This window comes from Mitosporidium daphniae (genome assembly GCF_000760515.2).
Source record: "Mitosporidium daphniae strain UGP3 chromosome Unknown contig-155, whole genome shotgun sequence".
Taxonomy (NCBI): Eukaryota; Fungi; Microsporidia; genus Mitosporidium; species Mitosporidium daphniae.
This window is the reverse complement of record NW_013546672.1, coordinates 1-9,370: the sequence shown is the minus strand read 5'-3', so window position 1 is coordinate 9,370 and position 9,370 is coordinate 1. Positions and strand designations below refer to the sequence as shown.

Here is a 9,370-nt window from a genome sequence, read left to right as displayed (position 1 = left end):
GGTGTGCTGAGGTAAATGGTGTTTGTAAAGGTAGAGCAACCAAGTGATATTCATTTTGACGTCCTTATTTTCCGATGCAAATGTGCCATCAAACGCGATTGCAATCCCGATTCCCTATGAAAAGCGAAGCTTGAGTGCAACCATGGATTCTCCAAAGCCATCGATGAGGAGGTCATCGCTGTTTTCTACTGCATCGTCTATTTTCTCGAATTTGATACCATTCACCCGATCTCCGCAGGAGAAGCTGGACGAAATTGCCGCCTCGCCAAATCTAACATTTTCCATCAGCACACCGTCGGTTTTGGATAACTTTTTGTCGTGCGTGATATGTTTCTGCGAGGAAAAAGAACTAAAGAAGGAAAATCAATCGCTGGTGATTGTGATCCCGTGTAGACATCCCTGTCTGTGTGTTCCATGTGCCAGGAAGCTTGTGGAGGAGCAGGAGCCGTTTGTCAGGGCCACATGTCCGCTATGCAGATCAGGTAACACCTGCGTCGTGCCTAACCGGAGCTAGATATAGAGAGCATGGTTGTTGTATCATAGCTGCGCGCGCCAAGGACCCCGGCCCAAATAAGCAATTTGAGTAATTTAGTAAACAATTACCTAACCATTTAAAAAATCTGATGAAAATCACAAAATACAAAATTATCAATCCACTTTGAAAATTACAAGTGATTATCCCACCATAAAAGGGCCCTCTTCCGCCTTTGCCGTTATATTCATTTCTATCATATATGGTTAGCTATAACCAGCATCCTTCGGAAAATGGAGATGGTGCAGTCAATTCCAGCGTAATGCACGCCGACAACACGCCTAATATCCCCGGCCACCGGTCTAAGCAATTAAACATTCTGCGTCTCGTGACCATTAATCTTGTCTCCCTGATCGAATTCATCGATCCCTTTTATAGATACGAACTTGCAAGTAATCCAAAACGGATCCTTACCAAGCCATCCAAAGGCATTCACAACAATGGAGTCGACAATGCCACGTACGACTACATTTTGGCGGTCGGCGATCAGTTTGGAAACGAAGAGGGCAGGCGGTTTATCATTTTGGAGCTGCTTGGCCAAGGCACATTTGGCCAAGTTGTAAAATGCCAAAACATTTCCACTGGTGAATTAGTGGCCATAAAGATCATCAAAAATCAAACTGCGTACTTCAACCAATCAATGATGGAGGTTACAATTTTGGAAATGCTCAACTCATCAAAGTATAACCATCAAGAACTCACGCACATCACAAAAATGAAGGACACGTTTGTTTTCAAAAAGCACCTGTGCATCGTGTTTGAGCTGCTTTCGCTGAACATTTTTGAGCTTTTAAAGCAAAATCACTTCAAGGGATTCTCCCACCAGCTGATAAGGATATTCTTGCAGCAGATTTTATCTGCCCTGTGTCTACTGAACGAGGCTAAAATTGTACATTGCGACTTGAAGCCAGAAAACATTCTTTTACAAACTATGGATTCAGCCTTCATCAAAGTAATTGATTTTGGAAGTGCATGCCACGAGCAACATACAGTTTATACATATATCCAAAGCCGATTCTACAGAAGCCCTGAAGTGATACTAGGACTTCCTTATTCCTCCTCCATCGACATATGGTCGTTGGGCTGCATTGCGGCCGAACTGTTTCTTGGCATTCCGATATTTCCGGGCTCCTCAAATTATGACCAAATTTTAAGAATTGTTGAGTGTATCGGAATGCCCCCAACATACATGCTAGATGTGGGTAGAAATTCTTCATTGTATTTTGAAAAGCCGCCAAGCACTGGCGTTTACAAACTCAAAACCAGGGAGCAATATGAAAAGGACATTTGCAACGGCCATTCAAACCAGCCCCAGTTACCGGAAGAAAAATTGTCTAAAAGATACTTTTCTGCGGTAAAACTAGAAGAAATCATACTAACATATCCAATGAAGTCTGGAAATGGCCTCACGCCCCAAGAAATAGAAAAGGAGATGGAATCCCGCAGATCGCTTTATGACTTGATCTCCAATCTTTTAAACATCAATCCCATTGAAAGGTGGAGCCCCCAACAAGCGCGTCTGCACCCATATATAGTAGGCGAGCCGTGGAAAGGCCCGTTTATTCCCCCGGGCCCGGGGTGTCTTTCCTCATATTCAAATGCCCAGCAAGCCACGATAATACAATACCCTGAACAAAGCCATCAAACGTATCATCGACCTAGGTCATCGACAATTAACTCGCAAATGTATAATATCCCTCCAAACTTAGAACGAATCACAAGGGTTGTCTCTAAAGATAGCTTCTCAAGCTCAAGATCGATTCCCGGATCTTCGATGTATCAACTATATAGAAATTCCACGCATCAGAGCCAAAGCTCGACTTGCAAACATCCACAGAACATGCAAGCAAGTGGCGCAACATCGCCGCCATCCTTTGATGAAATAGATAGAGGCCAAACGGGGAGCAATGCTAGAAATGGTCATTTTAATGACTATAACCCGAACTATCAGCAGGCATATCAGCAGCAACCATACCCGGGATTTCGGCAGCCTCCTTACTCGGCAAACCAATGCCAGCACAACCCTTATGCCTATCAAAATAAGCTCCTTTTTAACAACAGGCTTCGGGAAGCTTCATCATCGCCAGGCTCTTTTAAAAAGAATACCCCTGCGTTTGATATGGACGAATTGCACGGGTATGGACCAACCACGTCTATGTCCTTTTCAGCTCATAGACGGTCAAGTAATCCGTCTGGACCCGTTGGTATAGGCGAAAATGCAAACCGATCTGGCTACACCAAAAGGACTGTGGGCGGGGGCAACATACTTGGAGCCGGATCGAGGAGATCTTTTCCAAATAGCCATGCTTTCCAACACCACGCTCCGGCCCAACCGCCGTCACAATCACAATAATAAAAAAGTTAATTTATTAGTGCATTTTACATTTGTACATCTGCCTGATGCGGCCTTCTCGGTTTCTCCCGAGTTTAAGGCGCTCTTTTTGTCGAAGGGCGTTTCAGCTGGCTTTATTGCATTCATTTTCCCTGATTCCAAAGCCAGCACCATTGGCTGTAAACAACTACGTGGTCTCGCCAGCAAGACCGGTGCCCTCTCTTTTTTGTATCACTTCCAACAGCCATTTTGAAGATGGCGGCACCTCATTAAGCCCGCTTTTGAAGGACTTGTATCCAGATATTGATCAGATTTACAGGAAAGAGGTTAACGATCTGGAAGAGTTTAAATTAATTAGGGATCAAGTTAAGTCTTTTTTTTTCCATGCGCATCCTTCATGCGAACATTTAAAAGAGCGCATTGTCACGCTTGTCGACGGCACGCTGCATTCTTGCTTTGTCAAGCAGAACTCAATTTTGGCGGTCGATATCTTTTTGTTTATCACCAAAGTGTCTGAATACATGAAAAGCAGATCCATGGATGATAGCTTTATTCCGTGGTCCGCCGTTTACTCTTACTCTTTGATGTCCATTCTCGAGACACTTTCCAAAGTGAACCTAGAAATACTTTGTGGAATCTCTCCACATTGCAGGCTGTTGGAAATCCGATATCCCAATCCGATATTGTCCCAACAGAGTGAGGATCGGCTTTTGACCAGTTTTACAAATTCATGTGTCAACGTGTTGAAATATGCCCACAATAGCAGTGTCCACACGAAGCCATCGTCGTTTGCGTTCACCTCTTTGTCAAACGATGAAATCTCAATCCCATGTGGTCTTGTGATCCAGATTATGTTTTATATTCGAAGCACGGCTTTTCACGATAAGATCGCACTCAATTTGACCTTTTACGAGCGGCTTGTGGACAGCTTTTTGGGAAAGGGAATTTCCCCAGCCACTGCAGAGTCCCTTCTAACTAGTATTGAGATGGAATCTTGCTCCGCGGCAAAGCTATGCATTCAAAGGAAAATATTCCATTACCTTGCGTCGCTGAGGAGCACAAGGATATTGCACCGCTTGAAGGAAACGGGCGGCCATGCAAAAGAAATCTATCATGACATTCCCACAATGAATATCATAATTTTGAACCTATTTATTCGATCTCTATCTCCCTCAAACTACGGCAAAAGATATTCATCAACCAGCAAAGAGGAAGATGAGCTTTTAAATAGAAAGCGCAGGGGAGACTTTTCGCTAGCAATGAAGTTTTATTCCCAAATAATAAGCAATTCTCATCCTTGCATTCTCAAATTTTGTGTGCAAAAAGACTTTCCGCTGAGGGATGGCAAAAGGACAAGCCCTTTCAGCACCCATACCCTTTGTGATTATGACCATTTGCAGCTTCTTCAGCATTCCACAGGCTGTGCTTTACTCGCCCAAGGCCGTACTATGGAGTCCTTCAAGATATTTGAAAGCCTTTGGGAGCCTTTCACTTTAAAGAGTGTCAAGCATTTGTCCCTGCTTCGCGCTGGATTTATTGAAGATCTTTTTAACACTTGTTTTGAATTTTCCGTACATTTGGAAAGCATCTTTTTGCCTTTGATGAGGATGCTTGGATTTTCGGTAGAAAAAATCGATTTAAATAGCCATACTACTGGCTTGTGGGGCGATCTTTTCAGCACGCGTCCGTCTGCAATTCGACCTTTGTTTTACATTCTTGCCTGCGCCTCTTCAAACGACTCTGCTCTTTTCTGTGCGCGGCTATTGACTTCTTGGAAACAATGGATCTATCGTTTGCATGACGAGTATCTTGGGTGTGGTACCACAATTTTGCTTCCCTGGTCACATGACAATTCAAAACCCAACGGAGTTGTCTTTGTTGAAGTATCGAAATCGACATATCCTGAACTGACTCGGAGAGATTTCCTTTGGACCCCCTTTTTACTGGATTTACTATTTCCCGTCATTTACCACTCAATAAGGAGCGATCGAATGATGCTGTATTCGCCATATTATGGCGGGATAAGTGGTAAAAACGGCCTTCCTTTTTCATTTACCCCCTTTTCCGATATATATTTCGGCTCTTTATGCTCTGCAAGCAGAGGAAGAAATTTTGCGGTTTCTCCTTTTGTGCTTAAATTTGTATCGCTTTTTCTTTCAAAAGAACTGATTTGTTCATCACGCCCTGTTTTTTGGAACACCGCCTTTACAGATCCATGTACGCCACCATTTAATTTTTGCGAATTGTTTCGTTTTGCGTCCAATTTTGGCGGCGACACCTATTTTACAGCCCTTCAAGTCCATCTAAATGCCTTTGATGAAACGCATCTTTCTTCTTTGGTGGCATTGTGCTCCAAGCTGTCTTTTGAAGTTTTTGCCAAGGCTGTATGTTTTTACACATGTAGCCTTGAAAAAGGCCAATTCGACGCCGTAAAATCAAGGCTAATTTTCCTCCTAGCTGGGACAAAGTATGCGATTTTTTCTGGCGATATTTCGGCTTTAACGGAAAAATCGCCATCCCATGCGATTACCCCACGAACTTCATATGCACTTGTTGTCTATTATTTTAAGACCATCGCGCTTGCCAGGAAAACGGACACAAAATTTGGTGAACTTCATAGGACCCCGTTGCTTAGTAGATCGTCCGTTTTATTATGCATGAAGGCTTTGGCTTTGTCCAACCACTGGTATGATTTTTTTACTTTGGTGAAAAACTTTATCGCTTTGATTCCGTTCGGAATGAAGGGAATCTTATGGACTCTAAAGGATAGCTTCCAGTATGTCTCCACGCCCGATTCGGATTTGCTTTTCCCCAAAGTTAAAGTTGGGCTCCAAGGGCTTCCCGAGTTTGCCATGCATGTTCCAATCATCGGAGACACTGAAAAGGCATCGGTCGCTGTCGATGCACTGATTGATGTGCTGCATTGTTCGAATTTGTTTATTTTAAACAAATTCGAGCTACATCAGCAGCTTTGTTTGCTTTTCGAGACCAAGCTTAACGTTCAAACCGTATTTTGCCTCCGCCACGGTGCTGATTGGGACCGTATTTGTTGTTTACTGGTTGAGCACTTGGAGATTCCCACGTTTTCAGTTTGCTCTCACGCACAAGGATTATCCTCGGAAAAAATCTCCAAAAAACTTGTTGTCAAAGAGGTGATCATCGAACCTCTAAAGGCCATTGTGGGCACTACCGATTTTATGAAGTGTCTATCAAAAGCTATTAACCACGAATTCGAGTGCATACATCGGTGATCCTCCTTTTATGGCTGTTTATGTAGGTACTAATGGATGGCGACCACCCAAATGCGAGGTTTCCCGGCTTGGGAAAGACAAAATCCAATTTTTATGCTTCACCACATATTGACAAGACGTTGAAATTATGATAACAAGGGTGGCTCTAAATATTGGAGCCCAAATCTTAGTGTCATTGTTAAGATGGATTCCATTAAGCAAAAGCTCGCACACAAAAACAATGGAAGCTATTGATAGCAGCACCAGTATCTGAAAAGTATGAATCTAGCTTCAATACCTTGATCATACGAGGGGGTGCCTTTCTCAGGCCATTGGGTGTCGGTATCAGCCGCCCATACACCAAATCCATTGCATCCTGGTGTGATTAGAATTCAACGGTACCTGACGGGGGCCATCCTTAAAGTTATTCAAGTAATATCGGTGGACTGATCTCTTCAGGTCAGAAAACCTCCCCAATATTGTCCGCTTGCCATATCTTTTACAAATCAACAGGCTATACATTACCGTGTAATCTCGGTTTTCAGTGCACCTGTTCCTGAATAATGCACACTTAGGCCATCTGCGTTATCTGCCCATACTACAAGCTTGAGAGAACAAAATACTACAATTCGAAAGTTTGCTATTAAATTGGGGGTTGGAAAAGTCAGCCCCCAAGATGTTCTTCAATTGCTTTGTCTGTATATATGTGCCAAACAAGCACTGCGCAACGTTTGTCCTATCCAGACAGTCAATACAATTGGTTCGAATAATGCCAGATTGCAAACTGATTATACGATTATCAGCAAGACAGAGTTGAAAAGCTCCTGAAGAGTCAACAAAGTCTTCAACGGAAGCCAACAGGTTTTGAAGGCTGTTGAGGTCCTTTGAGCTTTCTTTGTGCAGGTCAAAATGTAGATAAGAAAACTTGGCATTCTGCATCGGAAAAAGCGATTGTTCAAACAATGAAGCATATATAGATGCCGGGACATTTTCAACACCGTGAGAGTGAACCAAGTTAACGGACTGGACATTGCCGTATTGGTTGGATATTTCTGTAAAATGCTTGACAAAGGCCGCTCTCTAAGCCATCATAACATTTGAAAACTACCGAATATTCGAGCGGAGCTACATCTATTGTGGGCGAATACTTCCCGCTAGGGACTTGACTCCAAAAAATCGGCATCGAGCCTCTGATCTGAAGAAATGAAACCAAGTTGTTGCTGGTTAATAGGATTTGCTCTGTTTCACAGAAATTGGACACAAAACCATCTTTGTCGATCCCCCTTGAATGGTATCGAGGACCTTAGTTGATGCATACCAAATGGTACCTGATCGATTCCAATTCCTCCGGGAGATTAGAATTATACTGTATGATTGGCCATAGAAATGCCCTCGATAACATCCAATGTCTAAAGCACAGTAAGTTTGCAGATGCCCTACATCCTTCAATTGCAATGACGACGAACGGCTTTAATTGGTCCTAAAATTAAGTGGAAAAAGTACCATGCTAAGTTTGTTGCCAAGTAAAAGACGCTGTAAGAGATAAAAATTGCTACAAAATTGCGTCTTTATCTAACTGCTTAAACAGAAATATTTACATGACTGCCTAAAGGGCCAGGCGGCTCATCCGTGGCATATGTAGATTGGGACGAATTGGTCAAATCGTATGACTTGCAAAAGTACACTTTGTTTTTTAGAAAGAAACACTTGACAAGATAAATGTATTCTTTTTCCTGGAAGCTCTGAAAATACACTATAAAATGACGTACTTGCATCAAAGACGCATCGCATTTCAATGGCTTGGCGTAACAGGGCAACACATCAACATCCAAGACTTCAAAAATATGCCTGTCATAAGGCAGGGAACAAACAAAGGACACATTGCTAATAACTACAAGATATGGCCCTAAGAAACATGGGTAAATTGGATGTGTCTACCAAGCTCCAAATCGATCATTCCAAGGATTCCGAAAAATTGCTTGTCAAAAGATTCTGGGATTGATCGTTGAAAAGAGTTCGACAGGCTGATCTCTCCGGTAATCCTGCTTATCGAAAGATATGTGGCCGCATTTTCGCAGTTAATGTGATATTGAAAATCACATATTTCTCTAGCCAACATTAGGCGGAAGTACATACAATTGGAGCTTGTGCGGTGAATGCATTAAAAAAAATCCGCAATTTCAATTTTGTTACAAGGCGTTTAAATTTTTATAGCCTTTGCAAAAATTTACCAAAGCTTTCAGAAACATCGGAATTTGGGCGAGTCTGATTGCAATATTATTGAATCAAATATTGCCAGCCGCTTGGAAGGATCAATCTGGCCAATACTTGGCATATGGTTATTATTGTTATCGCGTTGAAAAAAGGCCAAAAAATCGATCTGAGGTCAAGTAAATCGTTCCAAAGGATATGCATATGAAACTATTGAAACTTCCCGAGTGCGAAACCTATGGCTTGATGAGACTTACTTGGCAGGTTGGGGGTTGGGATTTATTCTCTCACTCAAATTCGCAGATGCCAGTTTATTAAGCCTTAAAGCTTCCGAAGGTTTGGAGAAAAACTTGAGCTTTGCCCCTGCCTTTTTTGCTACTGCTTTGGGAGGAGAGGGTTTGGCTTGCTACATTGGCTTCCTTCTCTCTTTTCCTATATTTTCGTGGTTTTTTTGCAGCTTTCGTGGATTAGAGTTGCTTATGCTCCCTTTCTATTTCTCCCTTCAACTTTAAGACTTGCGTCTCCGTCTGCAGATCCGTCTTTTCTCGAATCCGCTTCAAAGGCCTCATCCCTCTTTCGAGAAAAATTCGCTAAACGGAGAACAAGAGGGGTTTGAGGGCTCTATAACAAATAAAAGTCTTTGAGCTTCCATTGGGGTACAAAAGCTACTGAAGAGCCTCTCGGAGCTTCAGACCTTTTACACCCAAATGAAAGGCTACTTGCTCAACCATGTGAATGATCCAACAAATTTGCCCCCAAATCGCGGCATCTAGAGAATACCTGACACGTAAGTAAAATGCGGACACAAACGGAGATTTATTCTCAACGTGACGTGAAAAATACCCGATAAATCGGTGTACATGCTGGATATTATCGTGATTAAGGCAGACAAATATTGTGATTGAGAGAAATTCTGGCCTTATTGCTATTTTCATGAATGGATGAAACAAAAAAATCAATCGAACTTGAGACGAGCTCGCCATTAGAGATCAAATTTAGCTGAAATCTTCAACTAAACATCAGTTCCCATCTGCCATGAAATCCGTCTGTTTTCTTCTCAATCAC

The 9,370-nt window shown here is 42.5% G+C and overlaps 3 protein-coding genes across 3 annotated transcripts; 2 read left to right on the top strand and 1 right to left on the bottom strand.

The window, feature by feature from the left end:
- Nucleotides 1–734: 734 nt before the first annotated feature.
- DI09_155p30 (uncharacterized protein) lies at nucleotides 735–2,885 on the top strand (the record flags this gene model as incomplete). Its single annotated transcript, XM_013383572.1, has 1 exon — nucleotides 735–2,885. One exon carries the CDS (start codon nucleotides 735–737, stop codon nucleotides 2,883–2,885), a length of 2,151 nt encoding a protein of 716 aa, XP_013239026.1.
- Nucleotides 2,886–2,932: 47 nt separating this feature from the next.
- On the top strand, nucleotides 2,933–6,115 carry DI09_155p20 (uncharacterized protein; the record flags this gene model as incomplete). The annotated part of the gene is made up of 1 exon (XM_013383571.1): nucleotides 2,933–6,115. The coding sequence occupies one exon, from the start codon at nucleotides 2,933–2,935 to the stop codon at nucleotides 6,113–6,115; it is 3,183 nt and encodes a 1,060-aa protein (XP_013239025.1).
- Nucleotides 6,116–6,133: 18 nt separating this feature from the next.
- DI09_155p10 (uncharacterized protein) lies at nucleotides 6,134–7,496 on the bottom strand (the record flags this gene model as incomplete). Its single annotated transcript, XM_013383570.1, has 4 exons — nucleotides 6,134–6,342; nucleotides 6,393–6,470; nucleotides 6,694–7,174; nucleotides 7,413–7,496. The coding sequence occupies 4 exons, from the start codon at nucleotides 7,494–7,496 to the stop codon at nucleotides 6,134–6,136; spliced, it is 852 nt and encodes a 283-aa protein (XP_013239024.1).
- Between the last annotated feature and the right edge of the window lie 1,874 nt (nucleotides 7,497–9,370).